Source organism: Spermophilus citellus (assembly GCF_964194105.1).
Source record: "Spermophilus citellus genome assembly, chromosome: 3".
NCBI lineage: Eukaryota > Metazoa > Chordata > Mammalia > Rodentia > Sciuridae > Spermophilus > Spermophilus citellus.
In genome coordinates, this window is record NC_138184.1 from 79,035,550 (window position 1) to 79,053,817 (window position 18,268).

The following is an 18,268-nucleotide window of genomic DNA, read 5'->3' on the forward strand; positions in this document are numbered from 1 at the left end:
CCGCACGCATGCCAGGCGAGCGCGCTACCGCTTGAGCCACATCCCCAGCCCAATCTTTCATTCTTTCCAACAGTTTTGTTTTTGGATGCTGGGAATTGGGCTTGGAGTCTTGTGAAGCTGTTCTATCTGAGCTACATCCCAGACCCTCTCCAACACTGTTTACTGAACACCCCCTCCTCCCCGTGAAGACAGACATAATCCCTGCTTCCAAGGTCCTGACATTTTAATGGGGAGGAGAGAGATGAATAGCAAACAGGTAAACAAATAAATACAGAACATGTCCAAAGGTGAAAATAAATAAGTCAGAAGAAGGAGATATAGGGTCTACTGGGAGTATGGGGAAGATTTTAGATAAAATGTCCAGGACCTACAGAGATGGCATGTCAATAGCTATGCTAAAACCTGGGAAGAACATTCCAGAATGGAAGCTTTGAGGGCCCCGCAGTCAGAACAAGTTGGCTGTGCTTGAGGGACGTAAAACAGGAGGAGCAGCTGTGAATGGAGCAAGAGGAACCAAGGGAGACTGAGAAGGAGAGCTGATTTGAGGTGCAGGCTCGGAGACCCTTTTGATGAATTTGAATATTATTCCAAGTGGAACAGGAAGCCACTGGAGGGGTTTAGCAGGGGACTGATGAGACTTCCTTTACATTGTGTAAACTTTAGTTGGCAACCCATTTGTACCACTCTTAGGTATTTATCCAAGAGAAACGAGACCATATGTCCATGCAAAGACTTCTACACACATGCTCATGTGGCTTTATTCACAGTGGCCAAACCGAGAAAAACAATCTCTGTGTCCCTCCACAGGATAATGGAGAAACAGGCGATGGTATATCTATACAGTGGGTGGTCAGCAACAAAAGGATACACAGCACACCGGTGACCCTCACAGGCATGCGTGCTAAAGACGACTACCCCTCAGAGCCCCCCCAAAACAGTATATTTCCATTTCTGTCAATGCATTCTATATAATGGCTGGGGGTTAGCTCAGTGGTAGAGCACTTGCTTAACATGTGAGAGGTTCAGGGCCTCTCACATGTAAATCAATCCCCAGCACCAAATAAATAAAATAAAAAATGCAAAGTAATTTACAATAACAGAAAGCAAGTGGGGGAAGGATCAACTGCAAGGGAGTAGGAAGGAGTGATAGAAAGTTCTATATCTTGATTGAGGTGGCCGTTACATGGTAGTATACAACTGCTAAAATTCACTGAACTAGCTGGGCATGGTGGCACATGCCTGTAATCCCAGTAGCTCGGGAGGCTGAGACAGGAGGATTGTGCATTCAAAGCCAGCCTCAGGAGTTGCGAGCAACTCAGTGAGACCCTGTCTCTAAATAAAATACAAAATAGGGCTGGGGGTGTGGCTCAGTGGTTGAGTGACCCTGAGTTCAATCGATGGTACCAAAACAAGACAAAACAACTCACTGAACTAGTGTACTTAGTATGGCTACAATTTATTGGGTGTAAATTATAATTATTAAAGCAGATTTTAAAAAGATAACTGACTTCTGAGTGGAGGGGTCCATTTTGGAAGTTAATGCAGTAATCCAAATAAGAGAACGGTTGAAAGGGGTGAGGGGAGTCAGGCCATGCTTTGTGGGTGGGAGGACTGGACAGCGGTGGGAAGTGAGACAGGGGAAGAAGTGGAGTTCAGTCCAGGTATGCACCTGGTCAATATGTGAACCCTTCAGCAATATGACAGAGACTGAGGGTTCAGCAGCTTTGGAAGGAAATTTTGCCTCCAGTTGTCCAAGGAAGCGATTTATCATCTTTTTGTTGGGTGGTGGTGGGGTGACAGGGGTGAAACCTAAGACTTTGTACATGCTAGGCAAGTGCTTTTACTGAGCTAAATCCCTAGCCCTTGCATAATCTCTTGAGATCCCTTCTGACCCTGTAATTCTTTGTTTATAAGCCCTCCCGTGCCAGGCAAACATGTCATGTAGGAAAAATCCTTAGCATCTTGTTTTACAGATGTGAAAACTGGGGCTTAAATAGATTCTCCTCCAGGGGGAAGCAGGTTAAGCCAAATTTGGGCCTGGGTCCTCTCTTTCTTTCTTTCTTTCTTTCTTTCTTTCTTTCTTTCTTTCTTTCTTTCTTTCTTTCTTTCTTTCTTGTTATACATGGACATGATATCTTTGTTTGTTTTTATGTGGTGCTGAGGATTGAACCCAGTGCCTCACATGTTCGAGACAAGTGCTCTGCCACTGAGCCACATCCCCAGCCCTCTGGTCTTCTTACTATCATATTATTTAACTTTTCCTGAGAGCTCATCTATCCTGCCTTAGCTTCTTCCGCTGCCCTGCCCTCCTGGGGAGTTTCTTCCATTAAACTATGAGCTTTCTAAGGACAGGATCTATGGTTTGCTTTGTTCCAAGTCATTTGGCAAATGTATATTAAGTACCTACTATGTGCCACATACATACTAGAAGTGGATATATGGTAAGCATGTTTTCTCCCCTCACCTGTTTGTAGTCTGTTGTGGAGAGAGACGTTTATCAAACAGTCTCACCGCTAAATGTTAATTGCAGTGATCAGAAGGGCCCACATAACAGGTACATATAAGATGTTGGAAAAGTATTACAAGAGCATGCAATAGCGTGATTGCCCAGTTGGGGAGCAGTGTTGGCTCTTGATTTTTAATAGAGGAGGATGTGGCAGCCATAGAGATGAGTCGTTTGAATATGCCTTCAAAAAGAGTTTGAATAGTTCAGTGGCAGAGTACTTACATAGTATGCACAAGGCCCTATGTTCAATCCTGAGCATTGAACAGAAAAAACAAAACCTAAAACTCCTTATCCTCCAGCTTCAGGAGTTACGGTTTACAGGTCCAGTGCTTTCGAGGCAAGGCCCCACTCTTTCTGGGCATCTTCATGGTGGGAGTATTGGAACCTGGACACTTCTGACAAACGGATTCTCCTTGGGCTGGGGAGGTGGCTCAAGCGGTAGCGCGCTCACCTAGCATGCGTGCGGCCCGGGTTCGATCCTCAGCACCACATACAAACTAAGATGTTGTGTCTGCAGAGAACTAAAAAATAAATATTAAAAATTCTCTCTCTCTCTCTCTCTCTCTCCTCTCTCACTCTCTTTAAAAAAAAAAAAAAAACAAAACGGATTCTCCTCATTTTTTGTTCTGCAGCTCTTGTTGGGCTGCCCAATCTTTGTCAGATAAAGCCTCTCCTTGCCCAATCCTATTTTTTCTATTTTTCCCTTCCTCTTTCATAAGTGTCACCCCTAAAAAGTTAGGGTGCTTCCTGGGGTACCTGACCTGACAGAGAAGGACCTGGCAGATTGAAGGACAAGGAGAGTTGGACACTGTGCTTAGAGGCTTTTTTTTGGTATTGGGGATTGAACTCAGAGGCACTACATCCTCAGCCCTTCTTATTTTTAAAATTTTTTGATAGGGTCCTCCTGCTAAGTTGCTGAAACTGTTCTCCAAATTGTGATCCTCCTGCGTCAGCCTCCTGAATTGCTGGGATTGCAGGTGTGCATCACTGCACATGTCTGGTTGCAGAGCATTTTTTATGTAAAAATTGACAAATTGCCATCACCCATTCTGAAGTGCAGGAAAGGAGTGGAAATAGAATAATACTAAAACTGATCTCATAATTCATTTAGATAGTAGCCCTATGATATCTGTCTATTCACACACTCAATAGATTCCAACTGTTATTATCACCTAGTTTCTGAGTGATGGGAGTAGAGCCCCTCAAGAAACTATGTTGGGCAGTGGGTATGACTTTCTTGAAGTTTTCCCTTTACTGTCTAACGTGGGGTTCCTCCTGGCCCATGCAGAACTTTGACAAAGTCTCTGAAGACTAAGGGATACATAACCTCAAAAATAAATGGATCTGGGGGCTGAGGTTGTGGCTCAGCGGTAGAGCACTCGCCTAGCACGTGAAAAGCCCTGGGTTCAATCCTCAGCACCACATAAAAGTAAAATAAAGGTATTGTGTCCAACTACAACTAAAAAAATAAATATTAAAAAAAAAAAAAATGGATCTGGGCCCCAAGGCTGGGATTGCCGGGGAGTCTCCGGTCGGCCAGAACGGCCACCAGGGGGCGCCGCTGCCATGCACAGCCTCAACCCCCGCTCGGGCTGGGTGTGCGCTTTCGGACCGGAGGTGGGGGCGTGGCTAGCATGCGCACGGGGCGTGGCCAACATGCCCGCGGGCACGACTGGAGGCGGGGCACGCGGCGGGCGCGGACGCGCGCGGCGGCGGCGCGTTCCGTTCCGGGCCAACGCTGGCGGCGGAAAAGTTGCCGGGCGGAGAGGAGCAGCCCCGGGACGGGCAGAGAGCGCGACGCGGAGCCGGCTCCCGGCCCTGGCTGCCCCGCCATGGACGACCTCGGTGAGTGAGCGGGAGGCCGCGGGAACAAGCAGCGAAGGGCGCGCGGCCCGGGGCCCGGCAGGCGCGAGCGATCGGCAGGGGCCGCGGAATCCCACCCCCCGGCGGCCCACACCCGGCTCCAGTCCCTGCTGGCCGGGGTTCCGAGAGGTCGGATCCCGAGCTGGGCCTGAGTCCTGGGCCAGGCCAATCCCACCGGGGTCCTCTCAGTAGTCGCCCCTCACCTGGGGACGGCCCATCTCCGGACCCCCAACCTCGGCGACCCGTCCCATGTCCCAGATCCGACCCAGGTTCCAGCTCACCCCGCGGGGACCCACTCGGTCCTCCTCAGGCAGGGGACCCGCTCCCTGGGCCAGGCTGCCTTCTCAGGTGCGGGACCCTCACTTCGCAGACTGCTCCCCACCCCCACCGCAGGTATCCTCTGCCCATCCCTAGGGGCAGCTGCCCAATGTCATGGGCTGGTCTCTCATTTCTGGGATCCGCTTTCACTCCTTCCAGGGCCGTCCCCAGCTTCAGGCATAGTCCCTCCGAGCCCACCAGTTTCATTGTACAAGTCGGATTCATCAACTGGAGATGAGCAATCCATGACCACACCCCCAATGCAATGACAAGTTTCCCAGTCTACTCTCCTAACCACTAAGCCCCCACCTCAGTCTGGTCACAAGGTTTCATGGATCCAGTAGTGGTCCATTTCCTTGTAGGGACCAGCTGTCCAATCACAGACCGCCCCACCTTAGAGGGACAAGATGGGGAGTCATGACCCCTCCCCAGGCCCCGGTGAAATGCCAGAGGAATGAGGTGGGAAGTGGGTCGCAAGGTGTACCATCCCGAACCCGTCCTGGCTGGCAGGGTCCCCCACTCCTAGCATCAGGTGCTGCTGGAGCTATGCAGGTAAGGAGGACAGGATGCCCAGAACAGAGTTTTACTGTTTTCATGTTATTGGAGATCTGAGGTTGCTTTTTTCAGCCCAGTCTTGGTTAGGACAGGGGAAAGAAAGTATCTCCTGGAAGCCAACTGTAAACCCAAGGGAGTTGGTGCCAGGGTTCTAGGAAAGCCTTGAGCGGCATGAATCCCAGACAGGAAGATTCAATGTCTGTCTCTCCCTTCGGAGATGCAGAGGTGATGCCGGGGGAAGGTTTCTTCTCTGTAGGACCCTTGTCTTCCCTCTCTGGACTGTGGGTGGCTTGTGTGACCACTGATGCCTCTTCTGTCCCAAGCTCTGAGGAGCAGATTCATCAGACAGGACTGATGGGGCTTTCCCACGCAGCACAGGGCACTAAGTTAAGACTTGCTATTTGTATGCATTGGACTTGACTGTTTCCCTGTAGCTTCCTTGCGGGGTCAGGGATCCCCTGAGAGGTCCTGGAGCTGAGGGAGGTGTAGGGTCCTGCCTGTTTTGCAGAGTGCAATGGTTGCCAAGCATAGTTCTGCTTTTGGGTCAGGCTTGGCACCCATTTTTCCAATGTACTCAAGGTTGGCATGGATTCCAGGCAGGTATTTTTGTTCACATAAAAATAACTAAGCTGAATGGAGGCTGGGGATGTGCTTTGAATCAGGATTTGAAAGTCTTATTGCTTTCCCAGTGGGAACTAGGGAGCAGAGTTACAGTTTCTCACATGCTGGTGGGGTTCTGTTGCTTCTGGACAGTCCCCTGGCTGTTTGAAGGACTGAGAAAGTCTTTGTAGAGTTCGCAAAGTCCGGAATTCCTGTCTTCTGACGGTCTTCCATTTAGGGCCAGGAAACTGAGTTAGTTTCTGAAAGAAAGAGAGTGTACTGGCATAGAGGATTGTAGGAATTGAAACTTGCTATTTATGGAGTACTTCTCTATACCTGGATTTGTCCCATCCTCACAATCTTTTTGGGAGATCTCTCTGAGGCCATTACCATCATGACTACCTGTCTTTACAAATAGAAAAAATTGGGACAAAGGCTGATTCTCCCACCTCAGGTTACACAGTCATGAAATGGCAAAAGCAGGAGTGGAAGTCCCTTCCTTAGCTCCTTGATCTACAGCTCTTGTTTACCAATAAACATTTCTTCTTGGGGCGGGGGCAAGCAGGCCCTTGAAGAGGGGTTGCAGTGGGCAACGGCTGCCACCTGTGATTTCTGTGCTGCTCCCCCTTCCCCCTGTCCACCAGACTCTCCAGTTGCTTGGATCTGGGCTGTCAGACTTCCTTGGCCTGTGTTCCCAGGGGGCCAGACACGCCTGGCTGACTGGAGCCTGGGGTGGGAGGAATGGGGTGTGCAGGAGGGGAGAGGAATTTGCCTCTGAGCCTAGGCCCCGTCAGCTGTCTGGATGGTTGCTGGAGACACTGCCTGTCAGCTGTTTTCTTTAGTTAGGGTAGACACAAAGGCCAGGCCTCTTGTTTTTATTTTGCTTCGGAGAGTGCTCTCAGCTGTGAGTCTCTTGGTCCTTAACACAGGTGAGAGTTTACATTGGTCTGTCCTGTGGCAGGGTTACCGGGAGCACAGCCCCCTTTGTGACTTTGTTTTCTGGTCTTAAAAAAAAAATGGAGAACTCTTCCCCTCCCTATAGTGGCTGGTGACAGAATCACCATGTGCTGTTTAATAAGTTACAAATTTATAGCTCTTTGGGCAGAAAAACATAAACACAGCATGTCCTGCCCTTCTCTATGTGTTCTCTCCACTTCGGGTTGCTGGGTGGCTGCTTGGTGGCTTTTCTCATTACTGTTTAGATGCTGGTTTGGCTGGGAGTTCACTCTGTTCGGGTCTGGCCGAAGTTTCCTGGACAGAGTTCCCACAACACTGCTATGTGCTCTGATTATGTTTTCTGCCCCAACTCCTCTCTCCCACCTTGTTCTCATTCCTAATGTACGGGGAGAGGGGGGACAGTGTGTGACCCCGGCTGTGGCCTAACCATGATCATGTGTGCTCTATGGGAGAAAGGCAACATACTTAGAACTTTTCAAGGTCTCTTACAACTGTGCAAGAGGGAGGTGCTTTATCTCTGCTTTCCAAATGCAGAAACCTGAGCTCAGGGAAGTTCAGTGGTGGAACAGGGGTTTGAATCCAGGCTGATCCAGTTCCAGATCTGGTAATCTTAATCATAAGGCAGTAGGTGCCAGTGACCAGCCAGGGGATGAGCCACAAGGCCTGCTGACTACTCAATAGTTATCTTGAAAATTTCTGCCCTGTGGGCATCCCTAGGAAATGGCATGTATGGCAAAGGGTGGGTCCAGTTCAGGACTTGATAGTTTTGCCTTCCCATTCACTGGGGGGGGGGGGGCGGGGGACGGACAGCCAGCTGTTGGCAGTGTCCCGTTGCTGCTGGAATCTGGACATGTCTTCTCTCAGCTTCTCAGCAGTCTTGACCCTTTGGAAAACAGTGCCTCATTGTCCTTGGGGGCAGTGCTAGGGGGGCAGGGGAGTTGCCTAGGGCATTCCGGGCTTTGGAACCTCCCTATTTCCATGGAAAGTCTGTACTTTGGGCTTGCCCGTCTGTGGTGTCTCTGTGTGTTAGGCCAGGGTCAGGGCACCCAGCTGCTTGGCCTATGGCAGAGGCAGCATTTGCTTGTGGAGTGATGGTACCCTCCTGGTGGGTGCTTCGTCAGATGGATGCTAGTGAGAGACCAAGCTGGGATTCAAACCCTGGTGTGTTTGATTCTTAAGCAAGTGCCCTTTCAGATATGGAGTGGAGAGGTTAGTGCCCTAGGGGGCCTCAGCTCCATTAGTATGGGGTCAAGGTCTTCTGAGGGAATATCTCAGTATTCCTTTTCCTGTTCCCTAGTGATGGCCATGAATTAGACAGGTTAGGTGGATCCTTGACCAGAGAGCCTCATGGAGGGCCAGAGTTACAGCTGAGGCTCTGGGTACCTCTCTCCCCCATTTATTCAAAGCACATAGTTTTTGGCCTTTGAATCTTCTCTCTGGTCTTTATCATGTTCCTAGGCCAGAGATGTTGAAAGACATCTTCCCAGCTTCATACCAGCCTTTCCCTGGGTTGTCCTAATCTTAGTGCTTTCATTAATAAAATAAATATCTATAGAATACTTTTCTTTTTTGAGATGGAGTCTTGCTATTTTGCTGGTCTTGAACTCCTGGACTCCAGTAATTTTCTGGCTTCAGCTTCCTGAGTGTTGGGATTATAGGTGTATACCCTGTGCCTGACCCATCCTTTCCATTTCTTTCTTTTTTTTTGCTTTCCTTTCCTTCCTGGTCCTCGGGATTGAACCCAGGGGTGCTCTACTGCTGAGCTACATCTCCAACCCTTTTTATTTTGAGATAGTGTCTAAGTTGCCCAGGCTGGCTTTGAACTTGCCATCTTCCTGCTTCAGCCTTCTGAGCAGTTGGGATTATAGGTGTGTACTACTATGCCCAGCTTTATACTTTTCTTTTTTTACAGTGTTTACAGAAGAACTCTTTTTTTTTTTAATAATAAATAATAATTTATTTTTTTAAAGAGAGAGTGAGAGAGGAGAGAGAGAGAGAGAGAGAGAGAGAGAGAGAGAGAGAATTTTTTAATATTTATTTTTTAGTTCTCGGCGGACACAACATCTTTGTTGGTATGTGGTGCTGAGGATCGTACCCGGGCCTCACGCATGCCAGGCGAGCGCGCTACCGCTTGAGCCACATCCCCAGCCCAGAAGAACTCTTTTCTATAAATTTGTTTAGAGGAAGAAAGGTTTATTTTGTTTCACTGTTTCAGAGGTCTCTGTGATTGGCACTTTCCATTGCTCTGGACTTGAGGTGAGGCAGAATATCATGGTACAAGGGCATGGCAGATGGAAGCTTCTCAGCTCATGACAACCAGGAAGCAGAGAGGGAGGGGGAAAGGGGGAGAAAGAGGGAGAGGGGGTTAGAAAGAGAGAAAGCAAGCTTCCAAAAATTTTATTTAGTACTTATTATGTGTAGGCACTGTGCTGGGGACCTTACATGCACTGTCACATTGAATCATGTCAGTTGTATGGGGCAGGTTCTGTTAATTTTAGTATTAGTAGTGACAGTAATACTCATTTTACAGAGGAGGAAACTAAGGAGCCGGGAGGGAAGCTCACCTGCCCAAGTTCTAGTGAGAGGCAGGGCTAGGATTTGAATTCAGCTTGTCTGCAGAATCAAACTTATAACCAACTATTCTTTACAATTCTGTTCATGCTACCATATTTAATCTTTGTCCTATTGATTTGATTGCTTTCCATTTCTGGGACACCAAAAATCTTTTCTGTTTCTCATACTCCTCATTCTCTGTTCAGTCTCCTCACTTCTGTCTTCCTGTTATCTGTGGTATCCTCCCTCTCCTTTGTCCTTTCTTGGGGACACCATGCTCAGGATGGGACAGAGGGTGCTGGTGGTAGTCTCCTGATTAGGGTAGGACCCCATTCTGCCTTCACAGGCCACCTGTCCAGGCACCTCTCACCCTTGAGACACAGCTATGGGCTTAAAGCACAGCTACTGGGAGAGGCTGGGTCACTCCTCTTAGACCCCTCGCCCACCACTTCTGGTTGGGAATCAGAAGTCTTCTTGTCCCCCTGCCCTCTCCCACACAGATACTCTCTTTGCCTTTGTTCAGATGTACATACATTCACTACCGCTTGGAGCCATCATCCTGTGTCCAGCAGAGGAAGATGTTGAACATGTCAGGATGGAGAATGGAGGATGTCTTGTGGGAGGGAAGGAGGGAGGAGAAGAATTAGGAAATTGAGTTTTGGGGCTGGGGATGTGGTTCAAGCGGTAGCGCACTTGCCTGGCATGCGTGCGGCCCGGGTTCGATCCTCAGCACCACATACCAACAAAGATGTTGTGTCCGCCGATAACTAAAAAAAAAAAAAAATATTAAAAAAAAAAAGGAAATTGAGTTTTCTCAGGAATATTAAAAAAGCAACTTACTAAAATGGGAGGTCAGGTTTGTCTCTTCCTGAAGCCTCCAATCACTGTCTCACATCTGGCCTCAGTGTGCATTCTTATCCTGGTAAATCTTCCAGCTAACTAACTGATTGCCCAACCAGTGGGGCTCAGAGCTGCCCTCTCCAGGGAGGCCTTGGACGCTGGGCCAATGGCAGGCAGAATGTGTGGTTGGCCAGGCCTAGCAGAGCCTCAGTGGCCAAGTCTTCCCTTAAAGATGGTCTTTTAATGCTTATTTCTTGTGTGATTGTGGTATTGTGGTTTTATGGGAGAATATTGTTAGGTACGTGCTAAAGTATTTAAGAGTGAAATGTCAAGTTGTCTGCAATGTAGTTTTAAGTAACGTAGTAAAAAAAAAATACATGCTCACATATGCACACACATGCATACAGGCATCCCTTGGTATCTGCAGGGGATCAGTTCCAGGACCCCCCTCATATATCAAAATCCTTGGATGCTCAAGTCTCTTATATAAAATGTCATAGTATTTACATATTACCTACACACATCCTCTATATACTTCCTTTCTCTTTTTTTGGAAGTGGGGATTGAACCCCAGTTCTTTTCATTGCTGAGGTTGGCCTAGAACTTGTGTTTCTCCTGCCTCAGTCTCCAGAGTTGCTTGGATTAGAGATATGTGCCATGGTGCCTGTCTACTTTGAGTCATCTCTAGATATAAATGTAAATGCTATGTCATTAGTTGTTATACTGTATTGTTTAGGGAATAATGACAAGGGGAAAAATGTATGTGTTCAGTTCAGATGCAGTCACCCCCACCCCTGAGTATTTTTAGTGCTCTATTGGTTGAGTCTCCAGATGTGGAACCTGTGAATATGGAGGATGAGTTGTGTGTGCGTATAGAGAGATTTACACAAGATGGCAAAGTGTTAATAGTGGAATTGAAGCAGAAAGTACAAGGGTGTTCTTTGTAATAGTTTTCAACTTCTCTGTATGTTTAGACATTTTCCTGATAAAAAGTCATTGAAAAAAGTAATAAATCCTGCTTTTCCATGGTGGGCTCTGCGTTGCTGGGCCCAGAGGGCTGGCCTGTGTCCATTTGTGGTTGGCCGGAGTGACTCTTAGCTTCCTGTTACTGCACAGGTGGTCAACAGAACAGTGAACTGAAACAGGGGCCAGAGAGGCCTCAAGTGACAGTGACTACTGACAGCTGGAGAGGTGGGTGCATAGTGCTGTGACCTATGCAGAAGAAATGATAGGACCAGAGAGACAGTACATTTCCTTTGGTGTGGAGTTAGTTCAGTAGTTACTTTGAGTATAGTGACATTAATCAGACCAGGGTCAGGGCAAGAGAGATGCTGATTTTGGGTTGGAGTTGGAAGGTATTGTTTGGGCTGGTGGGATGCACCGGAAGCCTTTACAAATGCACAAACAGCCTTTGGGCAGCTGGAGCCCTGGGGGAGGAGAGAAGATGCCTTTTGCTTCACATCATGAATCTCTTATCTATGTCCGAGGAACACCACTAGCCTGTGGGCAGCTCGACTCTTGCTTGTAGCTCAGATCTGGCCCATCCAGTTCTCTAGCCTTCAGGCTCACTCTCCTGGAATCTCCACTCCCTACATCCCTCTTTTCTAGTTTGAGTTGACTCAAAACTAGCCACTTGAGCCTCTCATCTATTTTAGGGAAATAGTTGGAGTCTGGCACCAGTGGCCCCCAAGGCTCAAAGGCAGAACTGAGGGCCTGGTGCTTACTAGAAACATTTTGGGCTGCCAGCAGGCCCTTGGGAGGGGAGTGCTTCATGGGAAGGTCTTCTGTGAGTCTCACATTTGTCAGCCTGGAAGGATACAGACAGAGGCTGGACACCTGGGGGGAATCATGGGGTCTGGGAGCGTGTATCAGGGCCTTACTCAGCCTATGTGAAGAGCAGCATGATGTGTGTTTTATGGGGGGAGGGGAGGTGCTGGGAGGAAGCTTTATGTAATTCTTGGCTGGGGCTCAGGTAATTGTTTTAATGAAATGGAATGCAGCTTATTCAGAACTCGCTTGGCAGAAACAGCCATGTTCTGTTCTGTTTTCTTGTTGGGGAGCACAGGGCACACATTTCCAGCTGTTTTGAATTGTAGGTTGCTGGGTGAGCTGAGCAAGGTGGGCAGAAGCCTCCGGGGAGTCCTTCCTAGTGCAGCTCAAGTGTGTGTGTGTGTGTGTGTGTGTGTGTGTGTGTGTGTGTGTTTTGCTGGGGATGGAACCCAAGTCCTTGCACATGTAAGGCATGCGCTCTCGCACCAAGCTTCAATCCCCAGCCCCTGTGTGTCTTTTGAATGTGCCATGGAGACTTTGGCCTCTTCCAACAAAACCTAAACCATATTGGAAGTAGGCTGTAAAATGGGCCCAGTGCCTGCCTTCTGGGACGCTGGGAGGCTGAGGGAGTGAGGAGCACGGAGGTGCTTCACACACACTAGTGGGGCCCTCAGGTTGACGGTCTCTTTGCTCACCTCACTTTTTACCCCACCGCCACATTCCCTTCTCTCCCCCACCCATCTGCCATCAGCGAAGCTGTCTGTGGCCTATGCAACCTCCTGGTTTCTATCTGAAGGTCCTGCCTGGACCCCTTGTTCTTCTGGTTTCTTCTTTTTATCTTTCTTCCTTCCTCACTTCTTTACTTCACTACTTTTTCTATTTTCAACACAGCCTGGCCTATTCTTCCACACTTTCTGATACACATCTCACTCTTTAGTGGCCATATTTTCCCCTCCCTTTAACTTTCTCCACAGAACTTTTCTGCCTTCTTTTCCTACTTTCTTTTCTGATTTTTTTCCTTTCCACATTTTTTTTTAATTGATGCTTCCCTGATATCTTTGTGTGGATGATTCTGATTTCTCTGGACTCCTGTTTTTCTCTAGGTATCTAAGTCCAATTATCTACTTGCATGACCTCTTTTATAACTTGTGTACCGCCAACTCCCAAATTTCTATTTCCACCCCTGACGTGGCTTCTATTGTCTAGATTCTTCCGTTCTGCTCGTCAGCATGAACCCAACTCATTTCCTTTCTACTCTCTTGGAGGCCTCATCTATTGTCTGATATCCCCATCATGGCCCCCTCTCTCCTCCTGGCCTGTATTAAATGGTGACATGTATGCGTCCCTTTAAGGTTGAGGGAACACTTTCATGTACTTAATCATAACCCTTTATGGTAGGTGGCAGTTTTTTACAAATGAGGAAGCTAAACTGAAGCTCAGAGGAGTTAGGGGAAGGGGACACACCCATCATTATCAACACAGATAATGATGCAAGAACTTGAACCTAGGTCATTGGCACCAGACCCAGTTTCTTTTTGTTTTTTTTCATACTGGAAACCCTGTGACAGAGATAGGAAACTCAGGTTGGATTTGATCCGAAGACCTGTGTTTGGCCTTCCTGGTATTTAAAATATTCCTAATCAGTTGCCAATATTTAGAGCAATAGGAGATCACATCTTAAAATATATGTCATTTCTTTTGAAAAATCTGGCTTGGCTACACTGGACGCACACCCCTATTATACCACTGGTTGACCCTCCTTAGCCCCAGCCCTCCTATTTGTCTCTTTCTGGACCCAACTCCCCTCCTACATATGCCTACCTGGCCCTGCTTTGGGAGGGTTCTTCTCCCCGCCCCAAATTTAAAATAAACACAGCTACCAAATCTGGGGGTTTCTTGAACTGTATTCTCTTCACTCAGATTTGACTTCTGGCCATACCAAGCATAGAGCTTGAGTGCTGGATATTTGTCCAAGGGGCAGAAACTAGAATCCCTCCCCTCTTCTGTCTCCTCATGTCATCTTTCCTTAAAAACTTGGTGAAACTACCTTTTTTTTTTTTTGGTGCTGGGGATTGAACCCAGGGCCTTGTGTTTCTAAGACAAGCACTCTACCAACTGAGCTTTACCCATAGCCCTGAAACCACCTTTTTATTAAAAAATATTTTTAGCTGTAGTTAGACATAATGACTTTATTTTATTTATTTATTTTTCGATGTGCTGAGAATTGAACCCAGCACATGCTAGGCAAGCGCTCTACCACTGAGCCTCAGCCCCACCCTTGAAACCACCTTTTTTTCCGAAGGCTTTTCTTTCCTGAGTGAGACCAGCCAATGGGTTGATCCTCTCGTGTAGATATAGCTTGACAGACCTCTGTGAAGTGGGCTTCCTTTGTGTCCCCTCTGCCCTGTAAGCACCTTGAGGACAGGAATCTTAACCTCCTTTCAACTATTCCTAACCACCAAGTACTGCTCTGCTCTCTCTGTGGTTGCTTGATAAATATTTGATGGTGGTTGATGATTAAATGGGTATGAAGTGAGGACACCCATTGTAATTCCAAACTTCCAGCAAACCGCTTCCTCCTCTGGAGAATCTGAGGGGAAAATCCTCCTAATGCCCAGTGGGGAGGCAGCCTGATGCCACAGGCAGAACCCAGGCTCTGCTATCAGCCATACCTTGGTCAGTATGGATGCTGCCACTTGCTCTCTGTGTGACCTCAGCAGGTCACTTTACACTCTGAACCTTGGTCCCCTCATCTATGAAACGGGTGCATTTCAAAGTGCTCCATACATGGTAATGATTAGCATTTGTTTTTGGAATCATCTAGACACTCTCTACTCTGTGGGTTCAGCTTTCAGTGTCACCCCCATTATTCAAACTTCCACTTCATATGTCTGCTGGCCCTGTTTTTTTGTAGCCTTGGGGGTGGTCCTTTAATGCATGTGTGTGTATGATTGGCCATTCCACTGCTTAGGGCAAGAATTTGACTTTGGTTATTTTCTGAAACAATGTAATAGGACACTTTGTGGCCCTGTGGGTTAGAGAATGTTTGGGGCTCTGATCTGAAGGTGAAATGGTCTAACCCGGGTGCTGGTGGTATTAGGTTAGGTTTGGGTTTTGTGACATTTCATTTCCCCTGAGCCTCTTTGGTGGCTTTGAGGAGGAAGTGGTAGGGGGAGGAGGTTGTTCAGCGGCTTGGTTGATACTGATTGCTCCTCTAATGCTAATACTTGAGAGCTATCACAGTGAGCTGCTTGGGAATCTTTTTTCATATCAGCCCTGGGCTTCTCCTAGCACTCTTAGAACATCTTGTGACATCTGTAAAGCCTCCCAGGGTGAGCTGGCCACTGAGGCTCCTAGTGTTATAGAAAAACGGAGTTTGGTTTTCTGTGAACTGTGGCAGGTGTCTAGTGAGCAAGCACAGCCATTAGATAGAAGCTGGCCTGGAGACTCTATGCCCTTTAGAGCAGGTGGGTCTCCCTGGGTTCTCTGAGAGTTTGGCTTGGCTCGGAGAGTGCTGGCCAGCCTTTTCCTGTCTCCGTTTCCAGGAGCATTCCTCTTCCTTAGGTGGGAATGGGAGTGTCCAGTGGCCTGCACTTGGTTTCCTCACTTCGTGTCCCCTGTGGATTCCTGGCTCCACTGGCCAGCTGCTGTGATTTTTCATCTCTCATGCACTTTGGGACAGTGGGTTGGGCTGGCTTCTGGGGGTGGGTGTGAAGGAGCAGCCACGAAGCCTGGAACACTGTATTTGTTCCTCAGAGACCCACCCCGCCTGCCCTCCTGAGCCTGCTTGGTCTCTCACTCTGCCTGTCTTGGAGAGTCCTCTGTCCCCAGGAGGAGATCTGTAGTTTCTCCACCCTCGGAATCAGCTGTGTCTTTGTGGGGAGGTAGCTGTTGGATAGCTGTAGCCTTCTCTTCTCTCTGCCTCACCACCTCAGACGGCCTCTTCCCCTGAACTTTTCAAGAATTCCCGTCCCTTCCCTCTCTTGGAAGTCAGCACGTGTAGTCATTTTGCTTGGTTTGCCGAGACAGTCAAGCTGGAAACAAGCCAGAAACAAGTCAGAGAAAAAGCGGAGCATCACCTGGAGGTTGTTGTCATGGCTGCCTGTGGTCACTTGTGGTCATCTGTTTCCAAACATCCTGTTTGTGCCCCTGGAGCAGCAGGAACACTGACCAGGAGACAGCTGCTCTCTGCCTGACCTCGGCCAAAGAAAGCATGGGGCCAGGGTGTCACTGTCCATCTACCCTCTAGGGGACGCGTGGTTTGCTGGTGGCTGGATATTGAAGACACTGTTGACAGCTCCTTTGGACATTGTCCTGGCTCTGTCCTTCCTCCCCTCTCTGTTTTGACTGACTGTGAGACTTTTCTTTGAATTTTCTGTTGGTTGGATCAGTCAACATGACCCTTTTGTACCTTCAGAACTGGGAGGAGCCTAGGGTGCCATTCGTTCCTGTGACTAGGGGTCTTTGGCCATCACCTTCTCTGTCAGAGCTCTGCTCACTTCTTTTTTGGTCTGTTTTCATTTTGGGTTTCCATCTAAGACTACAGTTGCAAAAGGGCTTTTCGTGGCTTTAAATAAAAATGTAAGAACTTTGAAAAGCACTTGTTAAGTTCAACCTCTTGTTTTACAGATGGATATATTTTGGGCTCAGGGAGAAAGTACTTGGTTGGGATACTTGGTTGCAGATCAGGCCTGGGCTTTCTTCCTTTTCAGGAGTGTTTGGGGTCCTCTCTAGAACTCAGCATCTCAGTACCCCCATTACCTTTCTCATGTCTTTTTTTTTTTTTTTTTTTTTGGTACTGGGGGTTGAACCCAAAGGGGTTTAACCACTGGGCCACATTCCCAGCCCTTTAATTTTTAAAATTTTGGTACAAGGTTTCGCAGAGTGGCTGAGGATGACTTTGAATTTGGAATCCTCCTGCCTCAGCCTCCAGAGTTGCTGGGATCATGGGCATGAGCCACTGTACTGCTCTCATGTCATTTAGGTTAAAAAAATACAAGTTGCTGGGAAAGAAAAGTACAGAAGTGAAATCTTTCTTCTTCCCATATGGGGGGTAGCTATTGTTAGTAGTTTGTTTGATGTGTATCTTTCCCAACCATTTTCTATATATTTTTAAATATATTGGCATGCATATCAAGTGCAAACCCTTCATTGTTATTGTTTTGTTATTTCTTTAACCAAGGCAAAATATACATAGTGTAAAATCAACCACTTTGAAGTTTATAATTCAGTGGCATTAATATATTCACACTTTTTGCAGCTACCTCTGTCTGGTTCCAGAGCATTTTTATCACCCTCAGAGGAGACCCTATACCCATTAAATAGTCCTTTTCCTTCCATCTCCCTCAGCTCTTGCCAGCCATTACTCTACTTTCTGTCAGTATAGATTTGCCTGTTTTGGACATTTCATAGAAATGTAATCCTACAATAAGCGTCCTCTTGAGTCTGGTTTCTTTCACTCAGATTTTTTTTTTTTAATACCTTTATTTATTTATTTTTATGTGGTGCTGAGGATTGAACATATTGCTTCACACATGTTAGGCAAGTGCCTAATCACTAAGCCACACCCCCAGCCCTGAGCATGTTTTTGAGGTTATCCAAGTGGTAGGGTGCATCAATACTTCATTCATTTTTATGGCTGAATAATATTCCATTGTATATTTATATCACAATTTGTTTATTCATTCATCTGTTGATGGACATTTGGATTGTGTTCTACCTCTTGGCTATTGTGAAAAATGCTTCAATAAATATTTATATACACATACTTATTTGAATGCCAATTTTCAATTTTTTTTTGAAAATTAAAAAATCAGTTTTGAAAATTGAAATTTTCAAAAACAATAAAAAACTCCCCACTATTTTTTTTAAGAGAGAGTGAGAGAGGGAGAGAGAGAAAGAGAGAGAGAGAATTTTTTTAATATTTATTTTTTAGTTATTGGCGGACACAACATCTTTCTTTGTATGTAGTGCTGAGAATCGAACCCGGGCCGCACGCATGCCAGGCGAGCGCGCTACCACTTGAGCCACATCCCCAGCCCAACTATTTTTTAATATTTATTTTTTAGTTGTAGTTGGACACAATACCTTTATTTATTTATTTTATGTGGCCTCGCATGTGCTAAGTGAGTGCTCTACTGCTGAGCCATAACCCCAGCCCATTCCCCACATTTTAAAATTTTATTTATTTATTTATTCTAATTAGGTATATATGTCAGCAGAATGCATTTTGATTTATTGTACACAAGCAGCACAACTTTCATTTCTCTGGTTGTACACTATGTAGCATGATGTAGCATTGCTCTG

The 18,268-nt window shown here is 47.0% G+C and overlaps 1 protein-coding gene across 4 annotated transcripts in view; it reads left to right on the top strand.

The window, feature by feature from the left end:
* The first annotated feature begins 4,156 nt into the window (after positions 1 to 4,156).
* Positions 4,157 to 18,268, top strand: part of PXN (paxillin) — a 48,054-nt gene continuing 33,942 nt past the window's right edge. For 2 of the 4 annotated variants that reach the window (XM_081283935.1, XM_081283936.1), the window contains exon 1: positions 4,157 to 4,351. In XM_081283935.1, coding sequence (XP_081140061.1) covers positions 4,339 to 4,351 — 13 coding nt within the window. In that variant the 5' untranslated portion in view covers positions 4,157 to 4,338. The remainder of the gene's footprint in view (positions 4,352 to 18,268) is intronic. The other 2 variants (XM_081283933.1, XM_081283934.1) reach the window with 1 other exon arrangement.